We start from the raw sequence: 18529 nt of genomic DNA, 5'->3' as shown, positions 1-18529 counted from the left end.
ATGCATCAGACCTATATACTCAAGTATAGGAAAGTATGCGATGCTTGATGTCTCCACAAAGCTAACCAAGTTCATATCCGTTGTCAGCAGTACTGGTTGTCAGAGCTTAAGTTGAATTGTATCTAATGAAATCATTAAGATGATAAAAGATGATGATAAAAATGGAGAAGATCCTTTATCAGGTCGATCGCATTATCAAACACAGTTCTCAAAGTTATCAAATGGTATAAATCGAATAAAAGAGGTTCTAAGTGAAATTATTCACCCAAATTGGGAAGGTTATACATGAATGATATAGGAATATTGGTGAGGCTATATAGATATAGTGCACTATAATGAGCCTGGTATATCGTAGACGATGTGATTTTTTCAATTCATAACAATAGATTACTGCGAAGAAGATGCGTTTTCATTATATTGATTTTGAAAAAGCATTTGATTCTGTTTACATACTTTTATTTCTAAGGTATAGAATTATTTGGGTTTGGGCAGTCTTCCTGCTCTTGGTTTAAGAGGTATCAGAATACATTTGTGTCGTAAAAATGGAAGTTTCGCAACAGTTTTTTTTTTTCTGATTGTCAATCGAGGAGTATCACAGAATTATTCAATTTCAAAATTATTTGTTGCTGCTAGTAATTAACACTTTGGCACTTGCATTGAGAAAAGATAGCATTATCAAAGGAGCTAAGTTTGGTGTAGTTCGTGCGGCAGATATTGTACACTGATGTATGACGTTGTCTGTTAAAATGAAGCATCGATTACCTTCCGTGAATGTGGGATGATATTCCGAGCCTTCTCTGACCTAGAGGTCTATATTAATGTGGAAAAACATACAAATTTGATAAAGTAGGAAAAATTAAAAAACAAACAAACCCGGGAGCGTTACCTATAGGAAATACAGTGACAACATTAAACATTTCGGGAGTATATATTTCGTTGGACATAAAACCTATATGAATGAATTAAATTACAAAGAGATATTGACTAAAGTCAAGAGCTTTTGGGGTTGCTGTGCTGAAAGCAGAGAGATTTGACATGAATGAGGAAGATTAATCTGCTGAAAAATTAGGGTTTGTTTAAGCCCTTTTTACACTTGTGTTTCTTAACCCCGGACTTTCTCTGACCCAGGACTATCGTTAGTCCCGTACCAATTTTTCAGCTTTTTATACTGGCCAATTAGTCCCGTACTATCTCTTGTCCGGGGCTAAGGAGAAAACTGACCTTTTTACACTCGTATTTCTTAGCCCCGGACTTTCCAAACCACATGAATATTCATGATTACGCTGTGCACTGTACACGTACACGCACGCACCGGCAGCACTTGATTTATGGTAATACCTCGTTTCTGATTGGTCAATGGGGGTCGGACTTCGTCTCCGTCGCTTAGCCCCGGATTATTTTTTCGTTCTGTTTACACTCACTTGCTTGGCACCGCAATTGCGGTGCTAACCCTGCTATTTTGCAGGGCCAGATAGTACGGGATTATCGGTGGGGCTAGCCCACTTTGGCAAAAACGAGTGTAAACAGAAAGTGGGCTAAGGATAGTCCCGTACCAACGGTGGGGCTAAGGCCCCCCCCCCCCCTTAGCCCCACCGTTGGTACGGGACTAAGCAAAAATTTACAAGTGTAAAAAGCCCTTTAGATTAATTACCGGTATGTCTCCTTAGTTGTTCCGAAGTGATGGGTAATCGCGGAGATTACCATAATCTATTTGGAATTCATATATGTATATATATATATATATATATATATATATATATATATATATATATACATATATGAAATGGGAATGATAAAGGACCAAATCAAAGGAGTTTTCTGCTAACGGGACTGTACTGACGTTAGCGTGTATAAAGGATGATAGATTTTGACTGATATGGGAAAATTCACTTATGGGGATGGGAAGACGGGTTGGTAAAAGGCAACGAAAAGAGGACATGAGTTACACAATCTTTTATCGAAGTGGAAAGGTATACTAGTACTGAAACATTCAATACCTTAATTTGGCCTAATTTTGTCTCTCCCATTGGCGATCATGGTCTGCTTTAACAAAGTGTTATTTCAACCCGTAAATATGTACCCTTCTCCAGGACCGTACGCATCGGCAGCGGGAGACTGGGGGAATTGACCCCGGGAAAAGTTCCGTTAAGCAGTGTTAAAACTCGAATGTTAGATTTTCAAATAATAAATCAGAAAATGAGAAAGAATTAAAGATATATATGTTTGTTTTCTCCAATTTAAATAAGTAACCAACGTGTCGCCTTACTTTTTAAGAATGAAAATTTCTAGATATCCCACCTAAAGTGTGCACCAGATTACAAATCCATATCTCTATCAACTTTATCATCTCTAAAGTTGTTGAAAGAATAATATGTATCAGAATTGTGAAATTTCTTAAAGTTAGTGATATATTTTCAAATGTTCAATTTGGATTTAAAGAAAAGTACAACACAACGCACCCACAACTATTATTTCACACGATAATATACTTATAATGTTAAATCTTGTTTATATTTTCATGACGTGTGAAAAATATGCTTGATATTGTTATACTTATTTTCTGTTATGTACAAGTGGAGAAATAAAACTTACTGAAACTGAAACTTACCTTTGTTGAGAAAATTACAAACGCACTTGATACATAATCACACACAATACAGGCATCTTCCTGGACTTCTCCAAAGCTTTTGACACAGCCACGATATACTTCTCTCTAAATTGTCCCATTACGGCATACGTATAAAAGCCTTGGAATGGTTCACGAGTTACCTATCTAATAGATGTCAATATGTACATGTTAATGGTTCTGACTCCAAAATGACAACAATTGAAAGTGGTGTTCCCCAAGGAAGTTTGCTCGTCCCGTTATTTCACGTAATATCTATAGATTAAAATATAATCATCCTTCGTCATCACTTGTGACACTTTATTCAAGTCTGGTGTCATATTTGAATTATGGAATTCTTGCTTGGAGCTAGCAGTATATGTATCAACATTATTAGATAAACGTCTTTTGTTCCTACAGAAGGCGCTTAGAATAAGGGAGTTCATGGTTAGCGCCTGTCTCATTAGTATTTTGACCCCTATGCACCACAGACTTTCAAAAAAACATGGACATGTGTTGTGATCAAGAATTCCTTGTTCAAGCATGGCATCTTATATATGAAATCAATGTTGATAAATGCATGGAGAGAATTTTCTATACAGTGTTGATAAATGAATTACACCTGTACGTTCTTAGTCTGAAACACATACTGACATAATTCAGATTCTCAGTTGCCCGAGGATTCTTTTCGTTTTTAAGTCAGTGGCAAATACACAGACATTCTCATTTGACCTTTGTTTTGCACATGCGCAAATCACAACCGTGAAATCCCTCATTGTTTATGATGTCCATACCCGAGCACCAACGGCGTAAATCCGTACTGAGGAGTGGGGGGGGGGGGGGGGGATGGTCACCATCACCACGATTACAAGCCCATAACCGGACCCGGGGGGGGGGGGGGGGGGGAGAAGCTTGGTGCCCCCTCCCCCCCCCCCCCCACACACACACACTTTACAGGGACCGGATGTCCCACTCTTTTGCATGAAATATAAAGTGGGAGGAAAGTGGCAGCCAAAATATGAAGACTTTTTGTTCTTGTTGCTTTTTTTTTTTTTTGCTTGTCAGATGACTTTCGGCGGAAAATCAGACCTTAAAAGTATGAAGACATTTTTTTTTTTTTTTTTAATATCTGTGAGAGGGAACGGAGCGACCGAACGGGGGGAGGGTGTGTAGGGGGGGGGGGGGGGGGTATCCCTCTCCCACACGAGGAAGATTTTGCATTTTCAGACCTGAAATTCAGCGATCTGGTGCACACTTTTGGTGAGAATTTTCTTTTCTTTTCTTAAAAGAAAAATAAGAAAATGAAATATTCACAATATATTATTGAAAGACTAAATCGTGGTATTTCAGCTCTTGCTCCGCCTGTACGACATCACTGTGAAGGCCTACTAAATAATGGGGCCTATCACCGGCGTAGACAGGATTTGACCTATAGGAGGAGCGGTTATGTGAGAGAGCGAAGCAAACGGGGGGGGGGTATAAATCTTTTTGCATTGAAAATTTTGACATTTTACAGTCCAAAAACTGCCGTTTGTAGCTATATTTTCACTTTGGAAATTAAGGGGGGCACACCGGGTGCAACTGCTGTCAATCACTGGCAGCAACATCAGGAGAATGGCATTATGGTTGAATGCGAGCGAGCGGAGCGAGCGAGCTTGAAAGTTTTGACATTTTACAGTCCAAAGACTGCCGTTTGTGGCTGTATTTTTTCGCTTTGGAAATTAAGGGGGACACATCGGGCAAAACTGCCGGCAATTACTGGCAGCAACATCAGGAGAATAGCATAACGAATAAATGCGAGCGAGCGAAGCGAGTGAGCTTGAAAATTTTGATATTTTACAGTCCCCCAAACTGTCCTTTGTGGCTGTATTTTTTCGCTTGGGAAATAAAGGGGGCGCACCGGGCGAAAACTGCTGGCAATTACTGGCAGCAACATCAGGAGAATGGCATAATGATTAAATGCGAGCGAGCGAAGCGAGCGAGCTTCAAAATTTTCACATTTTACAGTCCAAAAACTACCGTTCGTGGTTATATTTTTCGCTTTGGAAATTAAGGGGGACCGCACCGGGCGCAACTGCTGTCAATCACTGGCAGCAACATCAGGAGAATGGCATAGCGATTACATGCGAGTGAGCAGAGCGAGCGAGCTTGAAAATTCTGACATTTTAGAGTCTAAAAACTGTCGTTTGTAGCTATACTTTTTCGCTTTAAAAATTAAGGGGAGCCGCACCGGGCGCAACTGCTGGCAATCACTGGCAGCAACATCAGGAGAATGGCATAGCGGTTAAATGCGAGCGAGCGGAGCGAGCGAGCTTGAAAATTTTGACATTTTACAGTCCAAAGACTGCCGTTTGTGGCTGTATTATTTCACTTTGGAAATAAACGGGAGCGCACTGGGCGAAAACTGCGGCAATTACTGGCAGCAACATTAGGAGAATGACATAATGATTAAATGCGAGCGAGCGAAGCGAGCGAGCTTCAAAATTTTCACATTTTACAGTCCCAGAACTACCGTTCGTAGCTATATTTTTCGCTTTGGAAATTAAGGGGGGGGGGGTGCACCGGGCGCAACTGCTGTCAATCACTGGCAGCAACATCAGGAGAATGGCATAATGATTGAATGCGAGCGAGCTTCAAAATTTTCACATTTTACAGTCCCAAAACTACCGTTCGTAGCTATATTTTTCGCTTTGGATATTGAGGGGGGCGCACCGGCCGAAAACTGCTGTCAGTCACTGGCAGCAACATCAGGAGAATGGCATTATGGTTGAATGCGAGCGAACGGAGCGAGCGAGCTTTACAATTTTGATATTTTACACTCCAAAAACTGCCGTTTGTAGATATATTTTTCGCTTTTGTTTGTCCCACTTTTATGGGAGAACCACCCCCCCCCCCCGATCGACGCCTCTGCATATGAGGGTGCTTTTGTTAAGTGAAAGATCTGCTGCACACTCTTTGATGAATTAGGGATGTATACGTCAATGTCAAAAGTGTACAAAGTTTATCGAAAGGGATCCTGTATAGCGGAGCTTTTGCATGCTTATGATTGCAATACAACGATCTGGTGCATAGTTCTGGGGATTTTTGGACAATTTTCCATTAAGAAAGTTCGAGATAGCTTTGACGCCCCTGATCTTCCCTGGGAATGCCCATAGATGTATCCTGACTGAGTAATCAGTCACTGTCGTTTCTCAGGAATGATTCAGGAAATGGAGGGAGTTCAATTATGACGATATAGTTTTTGTTATTGTTTGTTTGTTTGTTTGTTTGTTTGTTTTCGTACATATTTTGCAGATGGTCCCCAGTTACTCGCGTCATAGCATGTTTAATGTAGGCCTATACTATTTGACGTTGTCAACGTCTGAGCCATACCTTACAGTGACTGTATGTCGATGTTACTTTCTTCGCGAGCGAGCGAAGCGAGCGAGCGCTTGAGAAAATTATGTATACAGTACATTTTCCTACAAGATAGAATACTGTTCAGCTATGTTACCTGTCTGAAGACCGGCGTACAAACGTCATGCAATGATTATGTCAAAATTGTTACAATCACATTTCTGCTTCCTCCATTTTTTTCCTCAAAATTCAGGGGGGGGGGGGGATGATTGTACAGGCCATCCCCCCTCCTCCATTTCAGGGGGGGATATATCCCCCCCCCCATCCCCCCCCCCATCCCCCCCCCCCCCGGGATTTACGCCCATGCCGAGCACATACGGATGCTTTGTTTTTGTTTTTATTTTGAAAAAAAAATATCACATTTATTTCAATTTGGGCACTGTATGTCTAATTATTGTTGAACTCAACTACCCAAAATATTTAATCATTTATTTCACTGAAACAGTCATGCACACAATAATATTCCACGCGACAATCTAGTGAATATCATCTCCCCCTATCTTAATTAGAATTGCACACATCCAAAATACATTATAGTAAGTACCGGACCAAGATTTCGAAATAGCTTAGATAAGAGTTGGCAAGATATTACTAAGTTCGTTACATTTAAAGGGTGTGTACAGTTCTGGTCGAGGTGAAGATTTAGCTTTTAACATTTTGTGAGATATTCAGAAACCACTCTATGAGATGTCAAGGAGCATGCAGTTCTAAAGGGTATCAAAAGTTTATTCGATGAAAATCGGTTTTGAAATGGCTGAGATATCCAAAAACAAAGTGAAACAAAGAGATACTAATAAAGTTGGGGCATGTCGCCTTTTATTATTAGCACTTTTTTGGATATCTCAGCCATTTGAAAACCAATTTTCATCAAATAAACGTTGAATCCTTCTTAAAATTACATGCTCTTTCATATTTCATAAGAGGCTTTTCATTATCTCACTTAGGAATGTTCAAAACATGAAACCCTACCTCAACCAGCACTGTACAGTCCCTTTAAATACAAACATATGTTGACATACAATACTTTTAATACAGAAATCATTGTTTATGAAATGATTTGTAATTCTCTCTTGTCCTGACGATGGAATGGTTTGTTTACAGACCTCTCTCTTTCCCTTTTTCTTGTTCTCCTTCTCTATTATCGCTACTCCATCTGACTGTTCCTTGTTGTTTAATTGAATTGAAATGTAATTTCTAAAAATGCCAAAGTTTCCTCGCGTGAATGTTTCCCCAAGACTGAACATGTATTCTTGCCCCTCACCGGGTTATATGGAAATGGGTAGGATTTAGGGGAGCAGGAAGGTAAAGGAGGGAGAGGAAGTGGGGGAGAGTTAGGGAGGAGGCCCTAAAGGGCAGAGAGAGGAATGATATTCAAAGACATATACGGGCAGACTTATACTCTTGTTTGAATATTACATTAACTCACGTATAGTTAAATTGTGTTTACTGCTTACAAATTCTTCAAAAAGAACCTTTCATTCATTGATGAAATCTTGATAAATTATTTTGATAGCAAAATTATCAGAGAGATTGTTGAGTAGTTTAGTACATTTGGGGAGGGTGGTTTTTATAAAAGATTTCACCCACATTCTATTGAAAGCTATTTTATTCTTTGACATAAGATGCCGTGTTATGAATATTTGTTTTACCCATCTTTACCTCAAGTGGAATAAACATCGACGACCGAAGTGAAAACACACACACACACAAAAAAAGAAAAACAAAAAGAAAAACAAATATGGTGTACGGGGGGAAAATGAGCACACGCATGGAGTGATGACCACGTGACTCAGATAAGACAACAAAGAAGCACAAAAACGAGCACAATGAAAGTCACATGATTCGGATTCATTTTCAGTATTGGAAACTTTCGGTATTTCGCATCCTTGAAAATGGTGATTTTTTGTGCATATAATATATACACCAATTTCTTTCCATCGAACAAAAGGCAATACAACGCATATAAGCAAAACGTAAGTATGACACTAAGAATGGTAATAACAACTGTAATAATCTGCGAATGAATGTATAATACACTGTATACCAAAACAAACAATGCATACAGAGATGACGCCAAGAAGTAAGTAAAGCGATGAAAAAGAGTGATCCACTAAAAAGCACAACTTGTAAAAGTTGATTCCTCACGGTGAACAATACACATATAAAATCATATCTTTTCAGAATGTATCTAAGACGTTGAATGAAAACATATATGTTAACTCTTATTATTAAAGCATATTTCCATGTCTAAAAGGGATATTCCGGATCACTTAAAACTTAGTCTGAAAAGAAAGAGTAAAGATTTACAAGCTCAACTATGAAAATTTGCTCAAATTTAGAATGAGTCTTTTAGAAATCAAGAAAAGTAAACATTCGCTGATTTTTGCAAAACAGTTCTCGAACAGCTGCCTATGAATGATAATGCAAATGAGTAGATGTCATCACCTGTAACTTCTTATTGATATAAGCGTACAAAAAGACTGCTCTAAAAGTTTAAAGGGATTGTATAGTTTTGGTTGAGACCTAATATCAGGTTTCTAACATTTTTTTTTTTTGTGAGATAATGAGAAACCTTGTTTGTTTGTTTATTTTCCATCTGAGAAGATGGCTGGATAGCCCATATTCAGCTACGTTAAGCTGGTCTTCCATGGGGTCCAGTTGGATGTGAGGTGGGACCACTTCACTGGGTTAAACACCCTGCTCTTTGCGATGAATAAATGAAGCGGGATCTTTTACGTGCATGAGTTGTTACTCTCTCATACACGGGACCTCCATTTTATGTCCTATCCGAGGGACAAAGTGTTTTGCCTCTTGCTAGAGGGGACGGTATGGTTACACACAACATTGCTCAGTCCAGACTCGGGTTCGAACCCGGGCTGCGTGATCGTGAGGCAGACGCGCTACCGACTGAGCCAACTCACCTCTTATGAAATATGAAAGAGCATGTAATTCCATGAGGAATTCAACGTTTATTTGATGAAAATTGGTTTTGAAATGGCTGAGATATCCAAAACAGAGCGATTCTGATGTGTGGGACCCACATTTTATTACGATCGCTTTGGTTTACTTTGTTTTTGGATGTTTCAGTCATTCCAAACCCGATTTCCATCGAATAAACTTTGAATTCCTCTTAAAATGGTATGCTCTGTACTATTTCATAAGTGTTTTCTAGGTGAAGTTTGAAGTTTGAAGTTTTGTTAGCAACAACATTTTGAACATGTACATATAAGAATCATAACACAATTGTATCTACATTGTGTGAAAAAAAAACTTATCTGTTACTCATTTACAATAACATGATTAAATGATGATATTTGAGAGTATGATACAATCATGTAGCATAATTCTACAAAGTTGCTGTTGTTAACAAGGAAACCAAAAGTTAGCACAAGTGCTAGTCGAGATTGGTCACCTTGATCCTCATATACTAAAAGTTAAATACAAAAGAAAAATTATTACATGGTTAGTTGAAATGACTGTGAATATTACATCATTCATTTTCTAATATAGAAAACTAATGATACTTGATACAGTATGATATCTATTAGAGTAGGAAATCTTCAAGGCATTTACGAAATGTATAGACCTTTTGCTTTGTTCACGCATTTCTCGTGGCAATGTGTTCCAAAGTTTTGGTCCTAAGTAAGAAATCGAAAATTGTCCCTGTGTGGTTCTAAATTTTGGTAAGTACAACATTCTTTTTTCATTTTGTTCTTGTCCTGTAAGTATGATGCACAATTTGGCAATAGTTATACAGAGGGTGCAGAATAGTTCCATTGCAGAGATCGTACATAAAAGTAAGAACTGAGAAGTTATGTAACCTAACAACATCTAGAAGTTTGAATCGTTGGAACAATGGTTCTGAACGTGTTCGTAACGACGAAAATGTTATAGCTCACAGAGCCATTTTTTGGAGAAATATGTATACAATTTAAGTGAGATTTATAAGTACTGCCCCATACCTCAATACCATATAATATGTGTGGCTGTATAAAAGATTTATACAAAAGCACAAGAATGCGCTGCGGAACATGTCTTAATTTATACAATACACCTACTTTCCTTCGAACAACGCACATTTATTCATCAATTGAATGTGAGGTTTCCAAGTAAGATGACAATCAATCTGAGTTCCGATGAAGGATGCAACACTCACCTCATCATTGTCTGTGTCAGATAGTTTTATTGCACCCCTCATCGCAACTAACTGGCGTTTTCCTCTTATTACCATATAATTTGTTTTCTTTAAATTGGTTGTAATTTTATTGGCATTACACCATTTTTGAACTTTATTTATGCAGGTTTTCATTTACTTCATTCACATCAATTTCTTTTTGGCAAGCAGCATAAGTATGAAAATATTTGAATCGTCAGCAAACAATTTGAATTTAAAGAAAGAGGAAGAGCGTGGCAAATCATTTATAAATATCAAAAAGAGTGTTGGCCCCAAAACTGACCCTTGCGGGACACCACAAGTTATAGTCTTCGGTGTCGAGACCATTCCTTTATATTAGCAAGATAGCAGCTGAGATCTGTTGGACAGATAATCAGCAAACCATTGAAGTGGAATTCCACGAATACCATAATGAGCCAGTTTACATAAAAGAATATCACGATTTATCATATCAAAAGCCTTTTTAAAATCTATAAAAATACCAAGTGTTTTTCCTTCATCAAGTGATGACATTAGTGTATTTACAAGATCAATTAAAGACAATTTCGTACTGTATCTTTTACGAAAGTCACACTGGTGTTTATAAAAGAATATTGGACTAAAAAAAATCAACCTGTCTATCATTTACAATTTTCTCTAAAACCTTTCCAATTATTGGCAGAACCGAGATAGGTCGGTAATTTCCGGGGTCCGATTTCGGTCCTTTTTTATATATTGGTGTTACTTCGGCCATCTTTAAGGCTTGAGGATAAATTCCAGTTTCTAAGGAAAAATTAAAAATGTAAAGCAATGGCTTACAAACAAAACTTGCTGCATTATTTAATAATCTGACTGATAAATTATCATATCCATGTGATTTCTTAGAGTCTAATGCGAATAAATTATCTAACACTTCTTTCTGTGTATAAACTGGCCTCCAAAATAACGATTTATGATTCTTTTCCCCCAAGAATTCTTATAGATCAATTTGTGATTTATGATTCTTTCCCCCCAAGAATTCTTTTAGATTAATTTGTATTTCAGGAATCTTACTGGCCAACTTTGGTCCTACAGTAACAAAATAGTCATAGGTATCCCGCAAAAACTTGAAAACCCAATTTTCATCTCCACCAATACTGTACCATCCCTCTAAAACATTTAGAAATTTAAATCATTATTAACTTAACAATTAATAACCCCTAATCAATGATCATTGAAAATTAACGAAAAATTAACATTTCATCACTTCTCTATATAATCTTTGTCCGATTTGATCAGATTTTGTTTGTTGTGCTTGTAGATTGTACTCTTTTTGTTCAGTTTATATAGGCCTACTGGTATATAGACAGAAATTCTCTTCTCATTTTAAGAATCTGTGTCATGGTATAGTTCTCCTTAGCTAGGCAATGGTGGCTAGTCTATTTCAGTCACTTAGTTGTCCTTGGGTTTGACAATAACATTAGGCCATATGGAAGATTCATGCTGATTCTTAGTTGCAGAAGATTGATTAGATGTCATTGTAATTGTGGAATAAAAATATCAATTTATTATGTTTAAAGTAAGCAAAAAAAAAATGTAAATGTAGTGTAGTATCTCATGTGTGTAGCTTTTGTTCAAGAATTGTGGTTAGCGTTCCATTGTAAGGAATCATTAAAACCACTAAAATGAACCATATATTACGCACACACACGCACACAATCCCCATGAAAAAAAAAACAACAAACAAACCCACACTAAACGCTAACAAAATTACTATCGATAAAAGTACGAAAGACCTCAGAGACATCAGGGAGGTGTGAGAGCTGACCAACATCCCTGGAGACATCAATCCTGAGAGTGCTTGTATTATGGATTATGCATGCAGGGAGGTGCATGGGTTACACACCTGACTGGATTTTTGCAGAGAATCGCCGTGCCTCATAGTTTTTTTTTTTCCAGGCAATTACAGTACAAAAATGATTGTAGATTTGGTTGCTCGCGCTTGAAAGAAATAATTCTGTTTTTGTGCTCGGTCGGGCACACCCACATCGTTCAAGTTACGTCGTAGCTGCTTTTATTATTATTATTATTATTATTATTATTATTATTATTATTATTATCATCATCATCATCATTGTTATTATTATTATTATCATCAATACCATACTGCTTATTCTGTTACAACAATTACAAGTAATAACACTTTCACTGGGACCGTCAAACAAAGATGGAGAACCTGGTGAACTATTATTGACTGCTTTAAGATGGATTACATAAACCCCCGAAGATGATAACAAAATAGGTTTAGTATAAACATCGCTACAATATGGTGACAGATATCAAAAGCACAAATCAAAGAAGTGAAGAGAAATCACAATCTCATATTTCTAAGGGAGTATTCGGGAAACTTTTCACTTTCCCGATGTTGTGTATTAAAATTTAGTAGGATACACTCGAGATATTGATCACGGAGTATAACAGTTTAATGGTTTGACGCATGCTTTTTGCGTTACGTTGATATTCCCCTGAGATTTTCCACACTCTTCTCTCTTTTATGCCAAATCCAACACTGACAAACTGGTCCCAATTTAAAAAAAAAAAACAAACAAAAAAAAAACCACCGTTTTTTGCGCAATATTTGCCTGTGCGAGAAAATTATAGTTTCCCTTCCTCTGCATGATCCACGTCAGGAATCTTGATTGACGTCAAACCGGGGAGTTGAGTAACGAGAGCGACGATTGGTCAAAGGCCGCTAATCCTGATTTGAACCAATCAGAATGGTCCACATATCAAGCCTGCTGGAAGGCCAGCGTATGTAACGTGTAGATCGTACTAACGCGTTGAGTGATGAATGCCATAGCGAGCTTCACCCCATATACCAACACACACACGCGTCTCTGCGTTGCGTCTACGGACGGGAACTCTGCGTTCACATTGCATGGTACCTACGGACCCCCCGATATGGTGCAAATTTACGAACTGCACACGATCTCAACAAAATAATCGTGAGTATGTAATCGATACCTGAGAATATCGAGTACTAGTACATGGTTGTATTTTTTGCGTTATACGTCACCTCCCATTCCCCCCCCCCCCCCATCGACCAAAGTTTGCGAATAACGATATATCGTAAATGTGTAATTCCTATCGTAGATTTAATCGTCTTGGTGGGAGAGCTGCTGTGAACCATTTAGGGTCACTTTATAGGTCTCATATTGTTAGTGAACAGTAGCTTTTGTATGTTGCCATGAATTTCAGTCTCCGAATATTTGTTGGGCAGTCATAACATTGATTTTAACGTGTTCTCTTTTAAGCGCTCTGTCTGTGGTCTGTGCCGTGCCTGTGGCAGAGGTTGGTGAAGCCATTGATCCTGAGCAGCGCTGGACGCATGCGAAGCTAGCTCTCTGTATTGGCCACCACTGACTTTGCACAACAGCCTCATTACACCCACCCCGTGCATCAGCAGCATTGTTGGTTTCATTCATACAGCCCGAGACAGTCACCTACCGGCAGATCTTTCGGGGGCTAGTTAGCTTAGATTTGCACGTGCACAACGCGATTGGCTGGCAGCAGACCCTGTGTCTGTGAACAAGTGGTGGGTATAGCACTGGGAAACCTTTGGTTCTTGTGGCTTGTTCCTGTGACGACGGTACAAACTGGGCTCTACTGTCATAACGGAGAAGTCTAAATTAAATAGCCACTTCGACATCTCATTGCAATGGAGCTAGGCCTACTAGAACTGCCCCACACTCGCACTCCGGATGAAGTTCGTCAATACTACGACGTGAAGGAGTCGGTAGGCTTGGCGCCTCATGTGGTAAAACAGCGACTTGCTAAATTTGGTCCTAATGGTGAGTTGGTGTTGTAAAGTTAAAGAGCCTAACGTTAGAATCTAGCTATATCAATGGAGAGGGACAGTCTAGAAATCTACATAACTTTAGAGTCATAGACCTGAATTGAAAACAAGGCAAAAATGATCAAGATTAAGTTATTAACCATGTGTAAGGTCTAACATTAATGTTAGAAGATTAATACGATCACTGATTGTAAGTCCATTTACGACTTTGACAAATGCAACTCAACACGCAGCAGGACACCCATATCAACTCATTTAAAGATTCATGTGGTGAGTGACCATTCGATGTGCGGTCACCGGTCAGTGCGTCCCCCTTTGTTACAGGGTATTATATTAAGCAAATAATCAACTGTGAGGGCGATGGTTAGAAACTTCTACAATCTAACATCGCGGAGATGATCCGTGAGGTGGCTGCCAGGCACAGGCCGAGCTTAAGGCGAGGGCTGATAGACACCTCAAGGATCACCAAGGCGATGCGATGATTGTTACATTGTATCCATTGCCTGAGACATGGGTAGGTCTATTACTAATACTAGGAGATGATTATTTGCTTTATCATTCCCACATCGATTAACAAACTTGAGATTTGATCAAAATTTATTTCATCAACCACTGAGATTTTTATTTTACAATCGTGCTGAATGTTTACAACTACGGTCCGTGCCATGGCAGCAGTCGATTGAATGAGAGTAAATTTTAACGTTAGATCAAAGATGATAACAGGCGATACTGATGTATCGATACTTGTGCGATGTGCACGGATGTGTCTGGGCTGCCAACTTTGAGTGAGAGTTTGACGTTAGACACTGCGAGGGAGCAGACCTCCTGGCTAGCGCCTGGCGGCCTGCTGTGCGGCCGTACATACATACTACGTACACAGTCAGTGTATGTAAAGCGATGTAAAGCACACGTCATAGCCATACATATGATACAGGTACTGTAATTTGCCAAAAGTACAAGCTACCCTCACGTGGTATAGGTAGAAACCAATGGTAATCCAACCTCGTCTTTGCGCGCGAACCGAAAACGATTATTATTGGGTAAGCTTTACACCCACACGGGAAAATCTTGAAATTTTGGGCTTGGGCATATCGATATTCGGAATATCAGAGAATTTAGAGATATATTTATTTTTGTAGTCATGTACATTCCATTTTGGGGGTTTAGCGTGAGATTTCGTTTATCAGATTGAGACAGTCAAAATTGGTTGAATTGCGTGAGTCTCACGCTCAATGCGTGAGAGTTGGCAGCCCTGATGTGTGCCCCTAGAACTTATCGGTACTAGCTAGGCCTACCCACATGGCTGATAGATGCGAGTGATATCTTTATGGATTCCAGTCGCGGGTATGTAAAATTAAAAGTGCTAACGAAATTGACCATCACATAATGTGATAGTCCCACGGCATGGATGTTGGGAGAAAAACATCTCTTGGTCACGTGTTCCAAATTAAGTAATCCCATTGGTCAAACATACTTATGTGTGATATAAAACTTGGTATGATGTCCCGGTTTGTTCATTCAGGACATTGGCACATTTCATAGTCCGACACATGATAATATGTATTAGTTCAGCAGGTTATTCACTAGGCTGTAGGAAAGTACTGGTAGATCTTTATCACCGGATGCTTATTTTTTGTGGCTCTGAATTCTGTACTGAGAGGATGAAATTTTGGCCAAAAATAAAACTAGTTATTCACCAGAGTCCTGAAAATTACGAAATTTTCAAAATCAAAATCATGTAAATTATTTACTCTGATTTTTGGAATAAGAGACTTCAAATTAACCCCCGCTACAAAAAATTATCTTTTAGGGTGGTGTAAAATTGCATCATTTTGGACATTAATTTTGTGATGGAATGATCAACATCTTTCACATCTTCTCCATGCACCAGAATCACATTTCATACCCACAACTCACTGTACACGTTTGTACTGCATGGATGACGAAAGAAAAAAAAAAATCAGCAAATGAGGCTCAAATTATTGTATGGTAAAAGATCTAACATGAACATTTCAAACAATTTACGCAATAAAATCTTGTAATATATCAACATCCTCTGAATCTGGGGTGCAATGGGATTTTTTTTAGCATTTCTACATAAATTTTTGTGTTGCATTTTTGGCAATTTTGGCCCATACAATGCTCTGTAAGGCTAGTCTATAAAGTCCCACGCATATAAATGTCATTATACTGCAGAGATGTGTGCATCCAGAATTAAAATGCTTGCTGAGTTTAAAAACAGACATGCCCTGTTGGTACAAATGAGCTTTTTCTGCTCATGAGCAAAATGGAACACCAAGCTGGCTGATTCCTCAAATCATGAAAATGTTCCTTTGAATGAAATTGATGAAATGTTTACATTTCTGACATACAAGCTACAATCTTGAGTAAAGCCACAAAGACTCTTTACAAAGGTTTTTTTTTTTTTTTTTTTTTTTTTTTTTTTTAACTTTGTATTCTTCAAAGCCAAATTCTGGACAAGTTAAAAGTTAATCTGAAAATTTTTACAAATTTTAAAACTAATAAAGTTATGAAATGTTAAAGATTTGCTAATTATTGCACAACAATTCACAACAGTTACAAACAGCTGACATTAATATGCAAATGAGTGCTGATGATGTCATCGACTCACAGTTTTCCTAACCAGGTACATGTGCATTGGGAATTGAGACTAGGGCATAATGCATTTGAAGAAAAAAGAAGGAAATTTGAAGACTTTATGTACAAAATATATAGCAAGTTCTGTAGTGATGATATCATCAACTCCTTATAATTTCCATATATTGACTGTTCAAAAAAACTTTTTTGTTATGTAAATTTTACAATTTTAGAACTTCCCTGATTTTTATCCACTTTGATCAAATATTCATTGCTGTGCTTTAAAAATTGCACTCAGGAATTCTCTGTTATTTAAAAGAGAATGCAAAACAAGAAACTTCACACTCAAATTTTATGTGATTTATCAACATTAAAATGCACCTAACAGTACTAGTACCTTAACAAACATGGTAATCAGAAAACAGTACCGGGTACATTTAGATAATTGTATTTGTAAATATGAACATATTTATACTGTATTATTTTTTACGACATATGATGAAAGTTCTACAGTTGAAATCGACTGTAAACGCTAACAATTTTTTTTTTAAAATAAATTTTTGGAATATAGAAAGCTTGTTGGGATTTTTTTTTCTTTTTTGTCATGCAGGCTGAAGTACTCTACCATGTTTGTGTGATATCTTGCTGGGATTTTCATTATTTTTTCAAAATTTGCAAGGTGACTTATATTCATGAAATGCATTATTACTCAAGAAAACGTTGCCTCCTTAATTAAGGTGGGAAATCCCAAACTGTTTTTCTCCTGAACAGAATTCTGATTTTGTCAGTGGTTCTTGATTAAGAAATCATCCACTCTCAAAATTGTCTTATCAGTCCCAATTTGCAAAACATTGTCGTGAAACAAACACAGTACATGGTGTATACCATATTGTACAGTACTCTCTTCTTGCTTAAAAAGACTGACGTCTGGGGCTCAAAGGACAAGTGACAAAGGACAAGTTCATAGACATGTGGGTTGAGTGAATGGAGCAAAATTAGTAGAACACATCAGTGAGAGTTTGAGGAAAATTGGACAATCCATTCAAAAGTGATGAATTTTTGAAATTTCTGCTCAGTCATGGCTGGATGAAGAGACTACTATAGCTTGTGATGTCACATGTGTACAACGATATAAAGAAAATACAATGTATTTCCATTTTTCTCGCAAAACAAATGAACACTCGACTTTTCTCTTTCAGAGGGCAGGGGGAATAATATTACCCTTAACTTACGTCAGTAACAAATCGAAGAAATGTGCACTTTATTCAAAAAGTAAAATTTTGTGAAATTCTCTTTTTATACCCCCGCCACACATAGTGTGAAGGGGGTATATAGGAATCACTGTGATGTTGGTTGGGCGGTCGGGCGGGCGGGCGGTCGGTCGGTCGATCTGTTGGTCTGTTGCAAAATCTTGCGTTGCGAACTCCTCCTACAGTTTTGAAGCAATTCAAATGAAACTTAGGGTAAATGATGATATTGAGCTATAGATGTGCAAGACATGTTTTTTGTGTTTGTCAGACAATGCGTTGCCATGGTAACCATAATTTTACCAAAACCTTGTGGATTGAATAACTTCCATAGTATTTAAGCAATCAATTTCAAAATTGATATCTATGATGATCTATAGGGTAGTTATTCAAGACACTCTTTGTGTTTGTACTTGACAAAGCGTTGCCATGGTAACCGCATGTTTTCTTCAAAATCTTGTGGAGTGAACAACTTCCACAGTTTTGAAGCAATTGAAATCAAATTTGGTAGCCATAATGGCCTTGAGGCATAGATGGGGAACACATAACTTTTGTGTTTGTTGGACAAAGCGTTGCCATGGTAACCATAATTTTACCAAAACCTTGTGGATTGAATAACTTCCACATCATTCAAGCAATTAAGGTCAAATTTAGTATGTATGATGATCAGGAGGTGTAGTATTGCAAGACACCAA

General features: G+C 38.0%; 1 protein-coding gene across 1 annotated transcript in view; it reads left to right on the top strand.

Annotated features, from left to right (window-relative positions):
• The first annotated feature begins 13308 nt into the window (after window positions 1–13308).
• The window catches only part of LOC140228000 (calcium-transporting ATPase sarcoplasmic/endoplasmic reticulum type-like), a 78290-nt gene continuing 73069 nt past the window's right edge, over window positions 13309–18529 (top strand). The window contains exon 1 of the mRNA XM_072308396.1: window positions 13309–13984. Coding sequence (XP_072164497.1) covers window positions 13852–13984 — 133 coding nt within the window. The 5' untranslated portion in view covers window positions 13309–13851. The remainder of the gene's footprint in view (window positions 13985–18529) is intronic.

Source organism: Diadema setosum, chromosome 4 (assembly GCF_964275005.1).
Source record: "Diadema setosum chromosome 4, eeDiaSeto1, whole genome shotgun sequence".
Taxonomy (NCBI): Eukaryota; Metazoa; Echinodermata; class Echinoidea; order Diadematoida; family Diadematidae; genus Diadema; species Diadema setosum.
This window is presented reverse-complemented; position numbering and strand designations above follow the sequence as displayed.